General features: G+C 49.4%; 1 protein-coding gene across 9 annotated transcripts in view; it reads left to right on the top strand.

Moving 5' to 3' along the window:
- Positions 1-20,866, top strand: part of DGKZ (diacylglycerol kinase zeta) — a 759,825-nt gene extending 738,959 nt beyond the window's left edge. For 8 of the 9 annotated variants that reach the window (XM_085646692.1, XM_085646686.1, XM_085646689.1 and 5 more), the window contains one exon: positions 20,446-20,864. In XM_085646692.1, the coding sequence (XP_085502818.1) occupies positions 20,446-20,562 (117 nt within the window). In that variant the 3' untranslated portion in view covers positions 20,563-20,864. Of the gene's footprint in view, positions 1-20,445 lie in introns of all 9 variants that reach the window. The other variant, XM_085646693.1, reaches the window with a different exon arrangement.
- The last annotated feature ends 1,744 nt before the right edge of the window (positions 20,867-22,610 follow it).

The raw sequence follows: 22,610 nt of genomic DNA, 5'->3' as shown, positions 1-22,610 counted from the left end.
GGGAAAAGGCCTAGGGCCTCTAGAATTGCTGGGCCTACAAGGAGCTAACTTCAGTTAGTGACCAGGAGGTCCACGGGTGGCGTGTGCAGAGCAAATAGTCACACGCGTGCTCCCATAGGTTTCAATGGGTGCGTAAAAAGTACAAAGTTACTGCAAAGGGGATCTTCCGGATGGACTAGGAACTCAAGATTTGGAACACAGGCATTAGAGATGTAATACTACACTTGGGTACAGGAGTGCCAGCTTTACCTCACCCACAGGAAGCGGGTGCATAGGCCTCGAAGTGCGTCGGGTTTCTTCTATCTGTTCCGTGGAGCCTGAAGACAAAGATGCTGCAGGCGGTCGGTCCGGGAGAGATGCGGTGGATCCAAGAGTGGATCGGAGATGTTGAAGACCTGTAAGCAGAGGGGACAGTGTTCACAGTCACTAGCCAGTGACCAGCGTGGCACCAGGTGGGTACCAGGCAATGTCGGGTGCAAACAGGAAGAAAGGTGTAGCTTGTCTCTGCAGCCACGTGGTCCCTGGAGGTCGACGATGTCCAGGAGTCGGTTCACGAGCTGTCCCACGCCGGCTCTCGCTGTCGGCGGTGTCGGCGACTTGATCGAAGCAAACAAGCCTTGGCAAAAGCAATTGTTGTAGGAGATGAAATAAGCTGATGGTTCTGACCAGCAAGGTCAGAGGGACTGCTCCTTTGGAGGGGAGCAAGGGCCAGTCTGGAGCAACCAGACCAGCGGTGTATTTCGTAAAGTTCGTCGCCAAGATGGCTACTAGCCAGCGGCCAGCAACCGGTTAGGCGCGTCGAGTGGCAAAATGCAGAAGGGCCCCACGCAGATCGTGGAGATGCTGGAGGGCTCACCTTTGGTGCAGATGCTGCTCGAGGGTTGGGCTTCTCAGATCCCAAAGCACAACTTGGAGGGAGCCTCGGTTGTTGCACTTGTCAGCTTGTCATGGTCGTTTCAAGATGGCTGGCTCCACGTGTCTCGGTGCCTCCACGGGTCTCCTCTTTTCAGGGACTGTGGATCGGGCGGTGAGAGGTCTGGAGGTCCAGGTCTTGTCAGTCTCTGGGCTCGGGCTCCGGCGGGAGGCGGCGGCAAAGCAGACGTTGATTCGCTGGATGGTGCTTGCGTTAGCAAGGTGGTCACTCCCTGACCACAGGGGAGATTTCCTTCAGTCTTCTGTGCAGCAGAATGTCGAAGTTCCCGTCTTCTTCTTAGTTTCAAGTTGATTCCAGGATGTCTGAAGTCTTAGGACACAGCTCCTACCTTTAAGCGGATTCTAGGGGCCGGACTACCTGCTAGGTCCCTCCCTATGGGTGGGACCAGGAAGGGGGGTGGTTACACCCCCAATCCTTTGTCCAGCTCGCCCCAGGTCCGGGACTGGTGTGCCCCAGGACCGGTTTGAACTGGCATATGCACCGAGGCTCCTTGTGAGCCACAGGCATGTCTGGTTTCTTTCAAGCCCTACCTGACCAATACACAAAATCCTGTCTGGGGTGGTGCATGCACCTCTCCTGGCAGGAAACCCTTTGTCCACACCTCCCAAGCTGGAAGGACTCCCAGCAGCAGGAGGGCAGACTTGTGTCTGTGGTGGCAGCATCCATTTTGTGGAGCTGAGGCTATGTCTGATTTTACCCGGGTTTCAGGTACTGTACATGTCGTGTCCCTCTAGAAGGGTGGAATGCTAACCCCGTCGCCAGAATTGGCGAGGGGTTAGTATTCCAATTCGTATGACACCTTACTCGACATGTTTTGATAAAGCCAAACCAAAGATAGCATTTAACCGCGAGGTTCATAATGCACTTAAGAGTATATGGTATGACGATATCTGGAAACAGTAGAAGGAAGGGGTTCCTACCACTGCAGACAGGCTCAGCTCATGCCAGAGCACCACCTCACATGGAACCAAGCACTCTGCCTTCAGGATTGTTAAGGCCTGCCATAGGAGTGACTTATAGGTTAACATGTGTCCCATTTAAGGTTAGGTATAGGTATACTACACCTAAGTAAGAGGTGATTACACCAACTTACCCCAGCTGAGTGATCAGCCAGTTGTGTCAAATAGTTAGGCCAATCCTGGGGTGGCATAATACATGCTTCAGCCCCTAGCAGGCCTTGGGTACACCAATGCCCTGGGTACCTAGTGTACACTGGTACAGGGGCTTACAGGGTGATCCACTTCCAATTGGTTATGCACCTAGGGTGCATAGTGTAAATTTAGTAGAGAGAACAGCAGGCTGGGGGTCTGATTGGCAGGCCCACAGCCTCAATATGTCAAAAACCAGTGAAGCAAAAAGCAAAAATTTGGGGTGACCATAGGATAGCAGACCCTACTCTCCTACAGTGAACAGATCTCAAAGAGGGAACTATACAAGGGGCTTTGGAGGACGAGAGGAGAGCAAAGTAGGGCACACCACAGCAGGTGTAGGAGGGGGAAAAGATCTCAAGTAGGGGGCTATACAAGGGGCTTTGGAGGAGAAGGAATGGGTTGTACAAATATGCATAGGAGGATCAGTAGAACAATAAGAGGCCTGTGGAAGAGTGTGGAACGGGGACGGCTCCTCCACTAGCGCGGAGGAGTGTCGCCCCACTGCTCTCTCGCAGGGCGAGAAGCAGAAACAAAATGGTAATAACTACCATTTTATGTTTGTGCTTCTCACACTGCGAGAAAGCGGGAGGGTTCAGTTGGTACAGGACTGCTCTGCGAGCAGGGCTGGGCAGGGGAGGAGTGGTGGGCCCACTGCTGAGGGTGCAATTACTGTTTGGTCGTCCCTCTGAGGCCGCCCGAACCAGTCATGCGCACTCTGCCCTTTCTCCATGCAGGCTACATGGAGAAAATAAAAGACACACAATTGATGGACGGAATGCAGAACAAATCAAAACATTCACCCCCAGTCAAGAGATCTGGGTTAAATCCATCATTTTTTTGCTCACTATGCCACCCCAGTTTAGACCTGGTCACATGCAAATGAGTCTTGACCCTGTGCCTCATGGGAACAGTCCAGTCCGAACTGCCAAGCCAGGTCCTCCCTGGACCGGAAACAAACATTCTAGGACCGGTTTCGGGGTTTCACCCCTCATCAGCCAGGATAGCTGGATTCCAGGGGGACAGTTAGGCCAGGACCCAGGTCTGGGCATACCTGGCGCACTTAGAGCAAGGAAGCAAAAGACACACAATTGATGGACGGAATGCAGAACAAATCAAAACATTCACCCCCAGTCAAGAGATCTGGGTTAAATTCATCATTCGTTTGCTCACTGTCACCCCAGTGTAGATCTGGCCATATGCAAATCAGTCTTGACCTTGTTCTGCATTCTGTCCATCAATTGTTGTTTTTGCATTTGTCACCCCGAGTGGGACAGGTATGCCCAGACATGGGTCCCTGCTCACCATGCCACTGGAGTCTAGCTGTCCTGGCTGATGAGGGGTGAAACCCCAAAAACGGTCCTAGGATGCTTGTTTCCAGTCCAGGGAGGACCTGGCCTGGCATTTCCGGCTGGACTGCTCCCATTGGGCACAGGGTCAAGACTAATTTGCACATGGCTGGGTTCAACCTGGAATGGTATGGAGAACAAAAAACGCTGGATTTAGGCTCAGATCTCTTTACTGGGGTGAATGTATGACCTTGTTCTGCATTCTGTCCTTCAACTGTTGTCTTTACATGGACGAAATGGCCTCCCAGTAAACCCCTGGCTGGACGGCGTCCCCACCAATACCAACGCTGCCATTGCAGTGTAGTGATAGGCTTAGGGGAGTGGAGGGAGGCAGCCTGTTCTCTGTTTCTGCCGGAGGCAGGAGCTTAGAAAACTTGGGACCCGGCCGGTGGACTGGTACGTTTTTTTAAATGAATTATTAAATTTACCCCCCCGACACCCACTCCCCGATTAATGTGGCTGCGACTGGTGTGGGAAGAGTAAGGAAGGAAGGAGACCTTACAAAGAGACAAGAGAGGGGCAAGAAAAAAAACAAGCTGTAGAAGGCCTACAGGAGAGTGAGGGAGATAACGAGAGGGTGCAGTATCGAGGATGGCGGAGAATGAGGACAGGTAAAGGGAGGAGCAGTGCCAAGGATGCAGGAGGCTGAGAATAGGTAAAGGAATGGAGCAATACAAGGGATGTCGGAGGGGGAGTGGAGATTGAGGAAAATGGGTCAGTACAAGTGATGTTAGATGTAAGGGGGAAGGAATGGGTTCAAACAAGGGATGTCAGAGGTTGAGGTGAGATGGAGGAGGGGCAGTGCAAGGAATGGTGGAGTGGAGATGGAGGAAGGGGGTCAGTACAAGGGATGTTAGATGTAAGGGGGAAGGAATGGGTTCAAACAAGAGATGTCAGAGGTTGAGGTGAGATGGAGGAGAGGGCAGTGCCAGGGATGTAGGGGGTGGAGATGAGATGGAGGAGGGGGCAGTGCAAGGAATGGTGGAGTGGAGATGGAGGAAGGGGGTCAGTACAAGTGATGTTAGATGTAAGGGGGAAGGAATGGGTTCAAACAAGGGATGTCAGAGGTGGAGATGAGATGGAGGAGGGGGCAGTGCAAGGGATGTAGGAGGTGGAGATGAGATGGAGGAGGGGGCAGTGCAAGGAATGGTGGAGTGGAGATGGAGGAAGGGGGTCAGTACAAGGAATTGTCTGCATGAGGCGAGATGAAGAATGAGGGACAGTACAAGGAATGTCAGGGTTGAGGTGAGATGGAGGAGGGGCAGTACAAGGGATGCAGTAGGGTGAGGTGAGTTGGAGGAAGGGGGCAGTGCAAGGGATGTAGTAGGGTGAGGGTAGATGAAAGAAGGGGCAGGACTAGGGAGGGATGTAGTAGGGTGAGGGGAGATGAAAGAGGGGGCAGTACAAGGGATGTAGTAGGGTGAGGGGGGATGGAGGAGGGGGCAGTGCAAGGGATGTAGTAGGGTTAGGGAAGATGAGAGAAGGGGCAGTGCAAGGGATGTAGTAGGGTGAGGGGAGATGAAAGAAGGGGGCAGTACAAGGGATGTAGTAGGGTGAGGGGAGATGGAGGAAGGGGGCAGTACAAGGGATGTAGTAGGGTGAAGGGAGATGAAAGGAGGAGGCAGTACAAGGGATGTAGTAGGTTGAGGTGAGATGGGGAAGGGGCAGTGTGAGGGATGTAGTAGGGTGAGTGGAAATGAAAGGAGGAGGAAGTACAAGGGATGTAGTAGGGTGAGGGTAGATGAAAGAAGGGGCAGTGCAAGGGATGTAGTAGGTTGAGGTGAGATGGGGGAAGGGGGCAGTGTGAGGGATGTAGTAGGGTGAGGGGGGATGAAAGGAGGGAGTGCAAGGGATGTTGTAGTGTGAGGGGAGATGAAAGAAGGGGGGGGCAGTGCAAGGGATGTAGTAGGGTGAGGAAAGATGAAAGGAGGGAGTACAAGGAATGTTGTAGGGTGAGGGGAGATAAAGGAAGGAAGAGAGTAAAGTTCATAGGAGGCTGAAGGGAGCGAGAAAAGGCCAGAGGAGGGAGAGAACGCCGAGAGTGGAAGGTCTGGGCAGTACAAGAGCGCTGGAGCGCGGGAGGGGGGCGGGGGGGCTGCACTTGAAGCTGCTGACAGATCCCTTCTTTATGGACTGTAAAAGTTCATTAATGGACTTCTCCAGATGTCTGGAAGTATCTGCAGAGAGGAGACGCACTTGAGCTGGGGGTGTGTGTGTGTGTTGGGGGGCAGTGCCCTGTGGTTGACAGGGCTGCTGGAGGGGGCTGTATACACTCAGAGGGCATTAAACAAAGGAATTCAGAGACGTGTGCGTGCCTGAGCGGGGAGCTCCCATGCCTAGGAGACGGCCCCCCTCGCCTGGCTCCCCCTGCCCCCCACCCCCAGCTACAAGGGGTCCTCGGGAAGAGGCCGAGGCCTGGCTGTCTCGCTCTTGCACCAACAGGCAGTGTGTGACTAATGTACATTAAACAAAAGTACCTTTGTAGCAAGTTGCGGCTCTCTGGCGCAGGCCCTGTGTGCTCTTGTATAATACTGAATTAACACTGTTATAGCTTGTTGTTTCAAGAACTGTCTCTGGGAAGGGGGGCCGGAAGTGAGAGAGTTGTGGCCTGAAGAGACCATGAGGTGGGGAGAGATGGACAGGACATACTCTGCCAAGTATTTTGAGCGGCGCCAAATCACCATGTCAGACGCTTCAAGCATCAGCCTGTCCACTCGGGCTCTTTCGGGTTCTCTTCTCTCCTGGGCGCCATGTTTGATGCACAGTATCCCTGTGGTACCGGTGGGGATGGGGAGGCTGTCTGCCTTTCCTCTCTGATGCCTAGTGTGTCTGTAGGGACAGGAGGCTAGAAAGCCTCACGAAGATGAGGAGTAGATGCCCGAGTGTCTGTATAGGCGGGACATTAGTGGAGAAAGTCTCATGAAGATGTAGAGTAGACGTCAGAGTGTCTCTGCACTGACAGTAGTGGAGAGAACCTTGTGTAGTTGTAGAGTAGGTGCCCGAGTGTCTGCAGGGACAGTAGTGGAGAGAGACTTTTGAAGATGTAGAGTAGGTGTGCGAGTGGCTGTAGGGACAGTAGTGGGGCGAACCTTGTGAAAATGTAGAGTAAGTGTCCGAGTGTCTGTAGGGACAGTAGTAGAGAGAGCCTTGTGAAGATGTAGAGTATGTGTCCGAGTGTTTCTGCAGGGACAGTAGTGGGTAGAGCCTTGTGAAAATGTAGAGTAGGTGCCCAAGTGTATCTGCAGGGACAGTAGTGGAGAGAACCTTCTGAAAAAGTAGAGTAAGTGTCCTAATGTCTGCAGGGACAGTAGTGGGGCGAACCTTGTGAACATGTAGAGTAGGTGCCCGAGTGTTTCTGCAGGGACAGTAGTGGGTAGAGCCTTGTGAAAATGTAGAGTAGGTGCCCAAGTGTATCTGCAGGGACAGTAGTGGAGAGAGCCTTGTGAAGATGTAGAGTAGGTGCCCGAGGGTCTCTCCACTGACAGTAGTGGAGAGAGCCTTGTGAAGATGTAGAGTAGGTGCCAGAGTGTCTGTAGGCACAGTGTTTGGGGATAGCCGTGTGAAGATGTAGAGTATGTACCGAGTTTTTCTGTAGGGACAGTAGTGGAGAGAGCCTTGTGAAGTTATAGAGTAGGTGTCCGAGTGTCTCTGCAGGGACAGTAGTGGAGAGAGCCTTGTGAAGATGTAGAGTAGGTGCCAGAGTGTCTGTAGGGACAGTGTTAGAGAGAGCCATGTGAAGATGTAGTGTATGTACCGAGTTTTTCTGTAGGGACAGTGGTGGAGAAAGCTTTGTGAAGATGGGGAGTAGGTGCCCGAGTGTCTGTAGGGACAGTAGTGGAGAGAGCCTTGTGAAGATGTAGAGTAGGTGCCCGAGTGGCTCTCCACTGACAGTAGTAGAGAGAGCCTTGTGAAGATGTAGAGTAGGTGCCCAAGTGTCTGTAGGGACAGTAGTGGAGAGAGCCTTGTTGAAGATGTAGAGTAGGTGCCCAAGTGTCTGTAGGGACAGTAGTGGGGAGAGTCTTGTGAAGATGTAGAGTAGGTGCCCGAGTGTCTCTCCAATGACAGTAGTGGAAAGAGCCTTGTGAAGATGTAGAGTAGGTGCCAGAGTGTCTCTGCAGGGACAGTAGTGGAGAGAGCCATGTGAAGATGTAGAGTATGTACCGAGTTTTTCTGTAGGGAGAGTAGTGGATAGAGCCTTGTGAAGTTGTAGAGTAGGTGTCCGAGTGTATCTGCAGGGACAGTAGTGGAGAGAGCCTTGTTGAAGATGTAGAGTAGGTGCCTGATTGTATCTGTAGGCGTAACAGTAATGGAGAGAGCCTTGTGAAGATGTAGAGTATGTACCGAGTTTTTCTGTAGGGACAGTGGTAGAGAAAGCTTTGTGAAGATGGGGAGTTGGTGCCTGAGTGTGTCTGTATGGACACACGTGGAGAAAGCCTAGTCAGACAGGGGAGTAGGGGCTGGCACATCTGGGTTTGAGATGGTACTGTTTGAGTGAGATAGGTGACCAGGAAGTGGAGTGTGAGGTGTCCGAAGGTGGGTTTGTGACAACCCGATCAGTAAGTGAGCTGGGCTTGAACTTGAAGTCCTTAAGTAATGCGGTGATCTTGTCCAGTTTGATGTTGATTTTAAGATCCAGGCAGGTGATTGAGGAGATCGGTTGGGCTAAGGTTGGTTCTGAGGAAGAGGGCGGGCTATATTGGTGGCCGTCGTAAGCTAGAGTGGGGGTTGAGGTTGAGCCTATTCTGATGTTGTGGGGGAGAGTCCTGTGTAGTTGTTTGATGCAATTGTGTAAGAGTTATGTTGTTTAATGGGGAGTGGGGTAGATTGTGTAATATGATGTCATGTTGGGGAGAGAGGGGTGCAGGTGGTGTGGGTGTTGGCGCTTGTTAGTTCAGGGGTAGCTGGTTTGTGAAGAGGAGGGGGAATGCTCATTACTGGGAAGAGGGTAGGTGGGTTTCAGGATAGAGGATTGTGTGGTGAGGAGGGTGGGGAAGTGATGGTTGAAAATGGAGAGATTGTGTTCTGTGGCTTGAATACGGATGTTTTTGTAGATGGTTATGAACAGTTTGCCATCAAACTTTAGTGATGGGGATATGGTGAATTTGGATCCATATGGGATGTTGACGGTATTGGTTACATGTAGGTTCTGTAGGATATTAGCTCTCCATTTGGCAGGTTTTTGGGAGTAGAAAATGAGGTCTGTTATGAAGCTTCCATGTGTTGTGATAGAGGTCTGATATTAGTGTTTCTGGGTGTTCTTTGAGTGTTTGTAGTTTTTCACAGCATGTTTGGAGAGATTTGGCAGAAATTTAATAGAGAAGGAATTAGGACCATGCCTTTCAAAGGGGTGGCCATGTGCGGTTATGTTAGGTGTAAAGAGTGAAATGAGTGATCGAAGGGGGGTAGCCTAGGAGGGATGCTCCAGGAGGTGATTCAAGTTTGGATTCCTTGGGATTACCTGATAACCGAGGGTTCTGTTGGGGCTGAACTGAAAGCGGGGTGCTAACAGTTGCCCCGGTGGATTGCAGAGGATCCTAACTGTCTGATGAGGCAAGTTAACGGGGGGGGATCTCGATCAACTCCCAATTGACAGACCATGAGGCCGCAGAGTTCACAGACCTCGTGCCCACACCTGAGTTGAAATTCTTGAGCATGAGCTTGGGTGGAGGCTACTGCCAAGAGAAGCTGTGCAGTCCCTTTCCTGTTTTAATTACCAGAAAGGTTTGAAAAGACGTATGTCAGTGGCCTGTGTTAGTTACCAGAACGGAGTAGGTAGTCCTTTGTCTCTTTCTTTGAGGGTCGACGAGTAGATGCTCAATTTGAGGATTGCAGGATCATGAGACGGAGCGAAAGCGCTGCATTATTAGGCTACTAGAGCCTTTAGCTTGGATTATGAGGCATCCCATTCCCATTGAAAGATGGTCGCCCCAACGGAGGCTATGTTATGATGTGTGTGCATAGAGTTCTTTTTTTCTTTCTGAAGTATTGAAGAAACTTAAGTTTTTTTGTTAATTTCACTTATGGTGGTGTGGCCGCTATCTTGGAAGAGGAGAGTGACAAAGGTCCGGACTGCTCCGGTTTGCAATCCAAAGCTCTGAGCTAACAACTATAGATGCATTTGATCTGCTGCCCTCAGTAGTGAATGTTATCCTTGCAGCCTGACACACTTTGACCACATACATCCATGCCATGAGCTGAAAGATGCTTGTTGCTTAGGATAGTTCTTGGCATGATGACCCTCTGAGGCCCAATCTTTTGAAAGCTTCTTGTTTGTTACTGTAGGCCCAGCAAAGCCTTCCTGTTGGCACACTTAAAGGTTATCTGTCTGCCTCTTGGCCTTTCTGTGTTTACCTGATCAACCATCGATCGTGGAGTCACCTGTTGCAATACGTCTTAGCAAAGATCTATTTCTAAAGTTTTCCCTAAAGCCATTTACCATACCACTTTGGGACTTGAACTTAAAATTAACATTTCTTTTGTGCATGCCTTTTTAGTCTATACATGGCTGCTCACTTTGGATAGTGGCTCTCAAACAGGCTTCATGATTGCCATCACCTTTGCGTGTTGCATGAGTGAATTCCAGGAACTGTTGGTGCAGCCACCATTCACCATCTTCTTCCCAGATAAGTTAGTGTTAAGAAAATGGGCATTTCTCTTTCCCAAAGTCATGACACCTTTCCGCATTGGCCACTTTATCACCACCGGCGTTTTTCAGCCCACCTCTAACTTGAAGGATTAGTAGAGACTTCATTGGCTTGAGCCTAAAAGGGAGACCAGCTCTTTGAAGGGTTCTCTGTAGCGCAGAAAGGGCAGGTGGTTCAAAAAGGACATTGTCAAGATGGTACATTGTCTGCATCATAATCTGCTATGCACTGGTCAAGAAGCAACCCTGAAGGATTCTGGGCACATTCAGGTTGCTAAAAATGTCATTGGCCAATGAGGAGTCAGCTCTGCACATCTCCCAGGCTGCGGCTCGGCCATCAGTGGACACGTTCATGAAATGCTGTTGTATTGTCAGCCAGGTCCCGTGTGAGAATCATTTTGCCCACACAGTTCTGCAAGAACTGTGTACCCTACGCAGTACACAGTAACGTACTGTACCCCATGCAGACCCTTTGTCTTTGGGTGGTGCTGCAGTGTATGTATTCTTACAGTAAGCAATATGTATTTAGAAGTATCCGTCAGATCAACAAATTACCTAACTTCTGTATTCGCTCTTTCCGGTAGGGAATGTATCGAACCGCAGATTCCTAACTGGCCTCGCAGCTCCCCGGTCTATGGAGTGGAGTCCTGAACAACATCATAAGATCCTAAGCTAGATTTTGTGACACTGCCACCTGCAATTTGTTCAAACTGTTCTATATCTGCGGGCACAGAAGGCGACCAATGAGAAAATGACATCAGTGTGCTGGAGTGGCACTTACATGTGTCTTTGCTCCGTCACTTAAGGAGCAATACAAAGTTACTGCCGAGCAACATGCCACAAGCTATTGTATCCACCAGAGAGCCCCTCCTCCAGAAACCCTCCGCAGACCCTACGGACCGTAAAACTATAGACCCATCTACCTCCTCCCCTTTGCGGCTAAAGTCACTGAGAAGATTGTCATTAGCCAACTCACGATCTTCATCGAAGCCAACTCCATCCTCGACTCTTGCCAATCCGGATTCCGCAGCAACCACAGCACTGGTACCTCCCTCCTTGCTGCAACAGATGACATCCGCACACTCCTGGGCAAGGGCCACATGGCTGCCCTCAACTTACTTGACCTCTCTGCAGCCTTCGACACCGTCTACCACCTCACTCTCACAGCCAGACTCCACGAAGCTGGCATACAGGAACTGTCTGTAGGAAGGTGGAATCTGACTGCAGGGTTGCCCCCACTTTTTTTCTGGTGTTTTGCTGGTTTTCGACTTAGGCTGGGGTCCTGAATAGCAGGATCCCAGCCAAACTATCTGCTTCCCCTTTAAATTGATTACAAGTACTTTAGGTACACTCCAGATTGGATTCTGGTGTACCCTTATAAGTACCTAGTATATGGTATACTATGTACCCAGGGCATAGGTACCCCAGAGGCCTACCAGGGGCTGCAGCATATATTATGCCACCCCTGGGAAGCCTTCCAAAATGACACAACAGGACTGCTACAGCAGCCTGGGTAAGGTGGTGTATGCACCCCTTACTGAGATATAGGTTCACTACATCTATCCATATCACTACACATGTAAACCTATCAGTCACCCTTAACAATCCTAAAGGCAGGGTGCTGGGTTTCATGTGAGAGGGTGCCAATGCATGGGCAGAGCCCCTCTGCAGCTTTCGGAACCTTTATTTCAGGGTTGTTTGTAATGCAGCCAAACCATATACTCTTAAGTGCATTATAACCTCGCGTTAAATGCTAACTTTGGAATGGCTGCATGGAAACCTGTTGTGTTTGGTGTCAAACACCTTGGAATCATACCCCCACACCAGTAACTGGTGTGGGAGTATGATCCCACCCTTCTAGAGGGAGAAACACGACAGCACAGTTATACCCGGTACCAGCTTAACAGACCCTGGCATCACAAAATGGATGCTGCCAGCCACAGACACGAGTCTGCCCTCCTGCTGCTGGACGAAACTCCGGCAGGGGAGGCCTGGACAATAGGTTTCCTGTCACAGGGAGGTGTGACAACCTCCCAGACAGGCTTTAGTGTATTGGGACTGGGTGGGTGCATTCCAAGAGTGCTTTGAAGTCTGCACTGAGGGCACATTTGGTGTCCCTATGCCTAGTCCAGCTCAAACCGGTTGCAGGGGTTACCAACCCCTGCTCTGGCGTGAAACTGGACAAAGGAAGTGGGTGTAGCCACCCCTCTTTTCTGACCCTCCCATAGGTGGGTCCCTAGAGTTTGTCCCACCCCTTCCTTGGGTATAAGATAGGAACCCCTGGCTACAGGACTTTAGATTTACCTGGATGAAACTCTGATACATAATCCTGGAACTTCGAAGATCTACAAGGCGCTAGATGACAGAAGAATCTCCCTTGAATTAAAGGAGTTATTCCCCTGCAAGGCAGGCACCTAAGACGCATCTGACCGGTTTGCATCTCCGAAGCTCCCACCGGACTCTGAAGAATTTGCAACACTGGAGGTGGGTTCCCAGACTTCCTAGAGGCCGACCCGAGCTCCCAGCAAAGCTGAGACCAGTAGCCCTCGTGGTGACCATGGAACCGGAACCCCTGGACACCGTGCACATTTGCAAGTGCATATGCTTCTCGTCAATCCTGGAGGCTGTGCTTTTGGGCTACTTGTAGTCCACACCCGAGCAGTGTCTCCACCGAAGATTACTGGCCTACACTCACCGAGTGTCCCATGGGCTGGTATTGTGTTATTCCTCTCGAGGTCCCTTCACGATCCCTGGTCCATCAACTGGTGGGTCCCTGTGAAGGCAACTCTAACTTTAATTGGGCTTCCCTGGTTGCTCCAGACGTGCCCTGACTCTCCATCGCTTGGGGAGTCCCCAGGACCTTGCTGGTCCACACTGAAGCATCTTTTCTCTACCTGCATGGGTTGCTGTTTCCAAGGCTTGTTGGGTTCAATTCGAGTACTGACACCGCAGCACTCGACATCCTTCGCGGCACAGCTCGAATCCAGCTCCTGGTCATCGTTGACGCTTCCTGGTCCTCGTGGCTGCAGAGTCAAGCTTCACCTCTTCGCACCTGAAACACCCGATATCGGTGGGCATTTGTCTATCGTGCCCCTGGTCACTGGCAAGTGACCCATACTCTGTTCCCTCTGCTTTCAGGTTCTTCTGATCTTCGATCCTGGCTGGGATCACACCGGACACTTTTCTTCTTCCCGGCAGCAGCACTTTGCAGCAGATCGCCATTGAAATCAACGACGATACCTGACACCATTTGACACCTATGAACCCCGCTTCCCTGGGTGAAGTAACTCGAGTACTCCGGTGTTCCCGTGGGTGTTGGCCCTAGAACCCCCTAAGTCTAAAGGGGTTTGCTCAAAGTCCTCTCCTAAGTGTCTTTAACTTCTAAAATTCTAACCGCGACTTTCCCATAGAATAGTACGGGGCTCGCCCCTGTGTTCTCACACTGCACACGTCCCCCGTGGGTCTCCTGTGTCACTACCTTGGGTGGTTCCTTGGGGTCCCAGCGATTCTACGTGCTCCAGGCACTGTGTCTAGTCAAGTTGTGGTTCTTATACCATTTCCTTAATACATGGTTTGCCCCCCCCCCCCTCCCTGGGCCCATGGTATTTTGTGCTATTTAATGTCATTTTAGAACTGTATTATTGCGTATCTTGGACTCTATTCTGATAAAGAGATTAGTAGTGAGTGTTTAGAAATCAATACGTATATTTTATATATACCTTGTGTGGTTCTCCTTTCATTTAGTAATTCAAGAGGTTATAATCTGGTAAACCATGCTGCTTTACACTCCTTCAAGACTTAGCCTGAAGTCTGCTCTCCATAGCTACCACTAGGATAGCTTTCAATAAAAGTTGTCTTTAAATCTATTCATCAATAAGGGTTGTTTGGACTGGTACAAGGTGCCCAACATAACTAGTGGACAGCATATACCAGGCCAACTTCTCACACTGCCCTTGTCTGGATCTGCTCTTTCCTCACTGGCCGAACCCAAAGAATCAGACTCCCGCTCTTCCTCTCCGAACCCACTGAGATCAACTGCGGAGTACCCCAAGGATTGTCGCTCAGCCGTACTCTCTTCAACATCTACATGGATCCGCTCACCGCCATTGTCAGACAACATGGGCTCAGCATAGTATCCTACGCCTATGACACCCAGCTCATCCTCTCCCTTACGAGGCAACCCGACATCACCAGACTCGGCTTCCAGGAAGGAATGAAAGACCTTGCATCCTGGATGAGTAGCAGCTGTCTGAAGCTCAACTCGGAGAAGACAGAAGTCCTCGTCCTCGGACTCACCCCCTCCGCATGGGACAACACCTGGTGGCCCTCCGCAGCCCACCTATTCCCATGGACCATGCCCGCAACCTCGGCATCATACTCGACTCCTCCCTCACCATGACCCGACAGATCATTGCCGTCTCCTCCTCTTGCTACAACACCCTCTGCATCCTTCGCAAGACCTTCAAGTAGATCCCCTCCGTATCCAGAAAGACAGTCACCCCTGCACTCATAACTAGCAGACTGGACTACAATAACGCTCTCTATGCCGGAATCAACAAATCCCTGCTCCAGAAACTCCAGACCATCCAGAACACTACTGCCATGCTCATCCTCGGCATCCTATGACATGAACACATCACCCAGCACCTATGACACCTCCACTGGCTCCCCGTCGAGAAGAGAGTAACCTTCAAGCTACTCACTCAGGCCTACAAATCCCTCCACAACACTGGACCCCAATACCTCAACGAAAGAGTATCCTTCCACGCACCCAAGAGAAATCTCTGCTCCGCCGACCTTGCCTTCGCCGAAACCCCACGCATACGCAGAGCCAGAATGGGTGGAAGAGCCTACTCCTACATCACAGCAAAGACCTGGAACAAACTCCCGCTCAGCATCAGACGTTCCCCCACTCTGCACACCTTCAGAAGAACCTCAAGACCTGGCTCTTCAGCTGAATCAGAACTGCACGACCTCCTCACCCACACCCCCCAGCGCCTTGAGACCCTCACGGGTGAGTAGTGTGCTTCACAAACACCTGATTGATTTATTGAGAGCGTGCTACCGAAGGTAAGTAACTGGTTCATTTCAGCCCAGTAAGTAATTTGGTCAGCGACCCCCTTCTTCGGGGCATCTTGTAGTCATTAGATGAGATCCGTGCCTGTGGATAAAAGGGGATAGGACAGTTTATCAAATCTTCTTAGTGCTGAGGCTAATGCAATGACCCCAATATTCGCGCAGGCAAAATGAACTGCAAAGTCTTGCTTCTAATAACGAGAATCTGGACTGCTTTTAAAAGTGTTGTGCATAAAAATACAAGTTTAATAATATGTGACCTCCAGGACAAGTGTGTGCAGTCCTGAGTTAAACGGTTGTGGTCCAAGCTGGTGTGATTCTTCATCGCCAGACATTTATCCACTAAGAAGTACATTTGCCAAGTGATTGCTCCTTACGTGGCTCAGGGTGGACGCTGACAAAGTACAGTGTTCAGAATCGATCCTCACAGAACATTTTTATGGCACAAACTTATCATATACTATATCGAATATTACCGAACTTGAATGTTTTGACTGTATATGTTGGACATTAGATGGAGACCATGCCGGCCTACTGGAGTGGGTCAGTATTGATATGTATAGTTGGTAGCAAAGCTCACAGTGACATAGTAAATGGTGCTCGTGGCACTCATGTAAGTAAGGAAACTGGTCCTACACGCTGGAACACTGCACTAGAGCACCTCCCTCTATAATGCTTTGCCTCTTCTTTCCCTCATCAATCAATCAATCAGTATTTGTAAAGCTCTGCTAATCACCAGTGAGGGAATCCAGGTGCTAGGTTGCTGTGCTCAGTCGAAGAGCCGTGCTTGAGTCTCTTCCTGAAGTCCACCAGTGATTGTGATGTCCGGAGGGGGAGGGCATTCTAGGACTTGGCGGCGACATAGGAGAAGGAAAGGCCTCCGCCGTGGCTTTGGTGTATACGTGGTGTCTGTGGGAGGGCGGGGGATCGAAGGACTCTGGATGGTTGGTGGAAGTTCAGGTGGTGGCTCATGTATGCTGGTCCTTGGCCGTGGGGGGCTTTGTAGGTGTGCGTCAATATCATGAATGGGCATCTTTCCTGGATGGGGAGCCAGTTGAGGTTCCTTAGGTGTGGGGTGATGTGGGTCTGTTTGTGCAGGTTGAAGATTAGCCTGTGTGAGGAGTTCTGTATTGTCTGGAGTCTTCTCATGAGTTCAGTGTTTGTTCCTGGTTCCTGTTGTCTCCTTTTGCCTCGGTCCTGTTTCTCTCCCCGACTTCCTGTTTTTAACAGTGTCTTTCTTGCTCCTCAGCGCCTGTTTCTCTTCTCCCCATGTCCATGCTCACCCTTAGGATGACGCCAGGACTGTGTCATTTATGGACTAGTGGGGCAGAAAGAAGTGGAGACCAGGTAAAAGGCTCCACTAACAAGTAGCTTAGACGGGTGTTCATACCTTCGGTGCAGCAATGCCAGGCATGGCAGGCGCTTGAAACAAGCCACAATTGCCCCTCCCAAATATTCGCAATACTCATAATCCCGTGGCCTCCTACAATGCAATGCATGCCGTGAGGTTACCGGGTGTAAGATCGCTACTACCGTCATCAGACCCACCATCATTACTTAGCAGTTCTGGAGCCTGAACTAGAGGACACGCAGGTCACCATCACTCACTCACATAGGTTCCAGTGTGGTTGGGGTGGCTCCATTCCACTTCACCTGCTCCCACTTCCAGGTCCTCTACCTTCCTCATCACACCAGGCTGTCTTGTCCTCTCCAGTGGCTCCATGCTACGTCACGTGCTCCCACTTCCAGGTCCCCTCCTTTAATCGGACCAGGCTTTCTTGTCCCCTCCAGTGGCTCCATGCCATTTCATATTCTCCCACTTCCAGGTCCCCTCCTTCCATCGGTCCAGGCTGTCTTGTCCCCTCCAGTGGCTCCATGCCACTTCACCGGCTCTCACTTCCTGGTCCCCTCCTTTCATCGCACCAGGCTTTCTTGTCCCCTCCAGTGGCTCCATGCCATTTCATATTCTCCCACTTCCAGGTCCCCTCCTTCCATCGGTCCAGGCTGTCTTGTCCCCTCCAGGGGAGTCTGCATCATCTGCTTTACATTTTTCAAGGTTGTCTCGTTGAGACAGCAATAATTTCCTCAAGTCTATCCTGAGCGGAGCTGGTGCACGCCCACTGGTGATGTTACAAAAGAGTTAAAAAGGCTTCTCCTAATCCTCCAACCCATTTGTGAGTTGTAGTTATTTTAAATTAACTTGCGTGAGTGAGCATAGTCGTCTGATTCTACTGGAGATATACATCAACACGATGTCCGTGCACCTACATGTCTTATTTTAATGATCTTAGACATGCTACATCTGCCTTACTGACCAACCGCAACCACATTCTCTGGCACATGGAGCTGGGCATTCTATCCCTGTTATGGCAAGTATCCACGGAAGAAGGACCCCCTGGGGAACCCTCCTTCGTATTTTAAGCCATGATTAAAAGGATCATTTTGGACATTGAATTTTGGCACTTAATTGAAATGTAACTTTAGTGTGTATGCTGTGTAGGAAGTACTTAACTACAAAAAGCAGCAAAAAGTGAAATTGTAGTTGTCATTTCCATAAATTTGGCAATTTGAATACAATTGGTTAAATTTATAGACTATGTTGTGGAGATATTAAGAAAACAGCCAAGCTAAAGGAGTAAAGGAACCTCCTTTTGACGTTTCAGGGACCTGATAAAGGCCAGCCCGCGATTATGCCAACTTAACATTTTAGAGTATGTCCATAATTCCATGATCCAAATTGTTTGGTAATACCCCTCCTTTGGCTGGGTGATTCCAGTCTAATGATATGTCATATGAATTTGCTGTTTAAGACCAAGATATGAGGATGATTGATACTCTTAAAAAAACGGTTTATGATTACTTTGGAAATTGATGAACCTATTTGGATTTTTTATGATATGTTGAAAGAGATTTCCATTTGGATTCTTCTTATTAATGATAAGTCCGCTGCTTGGACGACGCAATCAGTCGTCCTTGTTCTTATCCGATCATTGCTGCCTTAGTCTTATAAATGACATTCTCATCGGCGAGGTTAACACATATCACGGTGTTAAGTATAACAATAGCATCTCACGCTTCATTTATCGGCAACATGGCTTGTCCATCTCATTGATGAAAACATGCACTAGTCCCCTCAATAGCTTTGCTCTAATCCCACAAAGTCGTAAAACACCATTTTATTGAAGATGAAATCCAAATTTGTCTAATTGCGGATGACAACATTCTCTGCTATTTATAACCCCTTGAGTGCCCATGACGAGATGGTCTCGTCATGGGCCGCGGTTGCGCTGTGCCCATGACGAGATTATCTCATCATGAGCCCCGCCCGCTAATGAAACGCCCGGCACAGGGCGTGGAAAGGGCGGGGCACTCAAGGGGATAAAGGAGGTAATTGGTGTGTAGATCTTACTGTTTATAACACCATTATTGTGACAGCAATTGGTCTTTCTGGCAACATCTTTGTCTTGATCTTGCTGACAGTAACATCCTGGTTTCCCGTTGACTTCTGTTGCTCCCGCCCTCTCTGATGAGATCGTTGTTACGTCTCATCCTGATAACATTCTGTTAGTCTCTCTTGGAAAATTGAACATCACTTTATTGTTTGCCTTGAAGGTGACCTCTTTCCATTACTTTTCCTCGTGATGGTCTCTCTGTGGTGGCTGCACTCTTAATACCCTCCTTTGTACACAACTGAGTGTTTGTGCTGCTATTTCTGTTGATAGCAGTATTATGTTGGTCGCCATGACGATGTTTTGTGTTGACCTTATCAACAATAATTATGCTTGTTTGAGTTATTGAGAACATCTATTCATTCGTCTGACAGTGGCCTCTTTATTTTGTTGTGTGTTGGTATCGTCAATGATAACCCATTTGTCTTATTATTGTTAATAATATTGTGGTGGCCAAGCTGACAATATCTTGATCTTAATAATATTGTCTACCCAGTGATAACCTCTTTATGTCGGTCTTACTAATAATAACAGTATGTTGGTCACCCACCAATAACCTTTTGCGCCTTCATTAGTATTTAGCAAAAGACACACAATTGTTGGACGGAATGCAGAACAAATCAAAACATTCACCCTCAGTCGAGAGAGATGGGTTAAATCCATCATTCTTTTGCTCAAAATGCCACCCCAGCTTAGACCTGGCCATATGCAAATCAGTCTTGACCCTGTGCCTCATGGGAACAGTCCAGCCTGAACTGCCAAGCCAGGTCCTCCCTGGACTGGAAACAAGCATCCTGGGACCGGTTTTGAGGCAGCACCCCTCATCAGCCAGGATAGCCTGACTCCAGTTGCATGGAGAGCACAGGACCCACGTTTGGGCATACCTGGCGCACTTAGGGCGAGAAAGCAAAAGACACACAATAAACATTCACCCCCAGTCAAGAGATCTGAGTTAAATCAATCATTCCTTTGCTCACCATGCCACCCCAGTTCAGACATGGCCATATGCAAATCAGTCTTGACCCTGGGCCTCATGGGAACAGTCCAGCCCAAACTGCCAAACCAGGTCCTAGGAGGCTTGTTTCCAGTCCAGGGAGGACCTGGCCTGGCAGATCGGGCTGGACTGTTCCCATTGGGTGCAGGGTCAAAGACTGATTTGCATATGGCTGGGTTCAAACTGGAATGGCATGGGGAGCAAAAAAACTATGGCTTTAGGCCCAGATCTTTGTATTGGGATGAATGTATGACATTGTTCTGCATTCTGTCCATCAATTGTTCTTTTTGAATTCATTAGTATTTAAGCCAATATTCATCGTTCACACCACTGACAAACTTAGAGAAAAACTTAACATTCTCACAATATTGTGTACTTTGCTCCAACAATGACATCTTTGTGCTTGTGTTTTGCCTTGGCTGCTAGATTGATCATGTCTTAGTGGTGTTTGTTCCACCAATATCACTGTGTTCCTTTTGCTGCTCACACCCTCTTCTGCTAGTTTCACTCTTGACAATCTTTGTGTTGGTCTTTCCCATGGTGATATTGCTATGCTCCTTATTTGTCGTGTAACCTTTACAGGCGTCATGATGATAACCTTTTTGTGATAAACTTTCGGTTGAAGGCAATATTGTGTTGATCTTCCTGATAATGTCTCTGTTGGTCCAATTGTTGATTTGCAAACAACAATATTGCACATTCACTTATTCATCACAACATCTTTGTACTTACGTTAACCTTTCTATGATAATCTTACTTGTGATTACAATAGTGTGTTGGTCACCCAGTTGATAACCTCTTTGCTGCTGATGTGCAACACTCTCATAGCACCACCTCTTCCGTTCCTTCTAGGGGGACACCCCCAAGCATCGAGCTGAAAAAGCAAATGATCCGGAGCTTGCTGCCTACCTCGAGAACCGACAGCACTACCAGATGATCCAGCGGGAAGACCAAGAGACGGCTGTGTGACACTAGGCCCACGCCATGCCTTAGCGTGCCCTTCACCCCGCCACAAGTGGGCACTACTGACTGCCCTTGCTGGAGGCAGGCAGTAGCATGGGATGAGCAAGAGACAGCAGACTCCAGCCCACCTCCCTGCCATGTTGGGACATATTGCAATTTACCCCCACACCGCTCCTTTGTGTGTATTTGTGTGTGTGTGAAACACCGCTGTGTGTCCCAGACCACGACAGAAACTGGATTTTTATTTAATGTAACTTTTCTGGGGAGTTTTAGAGTCACTGTGTTTGAATTACAGTCTTGTTGGCAAATCCGGGCTTGTTTATTTGCTTGTGGGTGACTGGACTGGCACATTTAAGTGTGTTGTGTTTTATTTTGTCACGAGGGAGCTTGTGGAGGGAAGGTCTCTTTGTTCTGCAGCGTAACTCACAATTGAGTGTGACTCTGAAGGCCTTGCCACATCCAGGAGCTCCACTCGATCTTCATCAGAGGAACACCACTCCGCATAGTCACGCTCTGTAGGTCTTCTCTAAGTATGAGAGTTGATGCTCCCTCATTTCCTCCACTACTCCTTTGAGTCCCTTTCAACATAACTAGAGGAATAGGCCTCAGGGCCCCTATGTGTGCAAGGCCTCCACCACACTGAGCCCAGAGCATTTTGTATATGTGTGAGGAGGTCTGATCCATTGCCCTTTCACGCCCTTACACCGAAGTGTTATGCCACTTATATGAAAAGGTGTGTTCCTCTCCTCCTTGTGACCTCCGCTCAAGGTACCAAATGCCATCTGTCCTATTATCAGCAGTCATGCAGTAGTTTCTTTCGCTAGCCAGCCTTCTTCTACTATGTTATCCATAAATTATGTGGGTAGGTAGTGGTAGTTGTGGTGGTGGGTGCAGCTACTGCCCAATAAGAACATCATACCTTCATAGAAGCTGTGCGACAACCTCGCCAACTTATTCCACAAAAAGATCGCAACCATATACAGAAACTTTGGACCCGAACCCACACCTACAGACCTCTCCAACTGATGTGCCACCACCTCAACAGATACAAACCACAGATTGATCACCTGATACCTCCTCTGCACCCAGGACACCACCTCCACCATGAAATCCATCCACTGGGTAGCTCCCACAGACCCATGCCCGCACTTCATCTTCAATCCTGGAAACCAAAGGATCTGCCAGGAACTCTCCACCCTGCCCAACACCTCTATCACCACCGCAACATTTCCTGATGCCTGGAAATATGTCAGATCACTACTCACAATCTACATAACCACCCCCTCCCCCGCCCCCGACCCCAACAAACTCAACAACTACTGGCCAATCTCCCTGCTCCTATTCCCATTAAAGGTAATGGGAAAGATCATCAAAAAGCAACTTATGACGCACCTGGAGCAGAACCAGCTACTCAACTCCTCCCAATCTGTCTTCTCCAGCAATCACAGTTCAGAAACTGCCCTGATCGCAGCCACCGATGACATCTGAACCCTCTTCAACCAAGGAGAAAGAGCAGCTGTGATCCTTCTCAATCTCTCGCCAGTCTTTGACAACGTATCCCACCACACATTGATCGAAACACTCCAACACATCGGCATCCAAGGGGACGCGCTCAGATGGATCACCACCTCCTTCATCAGAAGAACCCAGAGGATCCACTTCCCACCTTTCATATCTGAATCCAGGGAGATCAGTTCCCCAGTGCCCTTCCCTCAGCCTCACGCTCATATATATGGCCCTGCTGGCCAACATGGTCCGATCCCACGGTCTCCACATAATTTCCCTCGCAGTCAACAACCAGCTCATCTTCTCACTCACCGATGACACCACCAGAACCAAATTCCACAGATGCATGACAAGTGTTACCTACTGGATGAAGAACAACTAACTGCAGCTTAACACAGACAAGCTGTAGATACTGAGCTTCGGCAACAGCACATGGAATGACTCCTGGTGGCCATCAAACCTAGGACCCACACCCACTCCCTCTGACCACGCCAGAAACCTCAGAATCATCATTGACAACAAGCCCACCATGAAACCACAGATCAAAA

Source organism: Triturus cristatus, chromosome 3_1, assembly GCF_964204655.1.
Source record: "Triturus cristatus chromosome 3_1, aTriCri1.1, whole genome shotgun sequence".
Taxonomy (NCBI): domain Eukaryota; kingdom Metazoa; phylum Chordata; class Amphibia; order Caudata; family Salamandridae; genus Triturus; species Triturus cristatus.
Note: the sequence above shows the minus strand (reverse complement) of the source record. Positions and strands in the feature narration are given on the sequence as shown.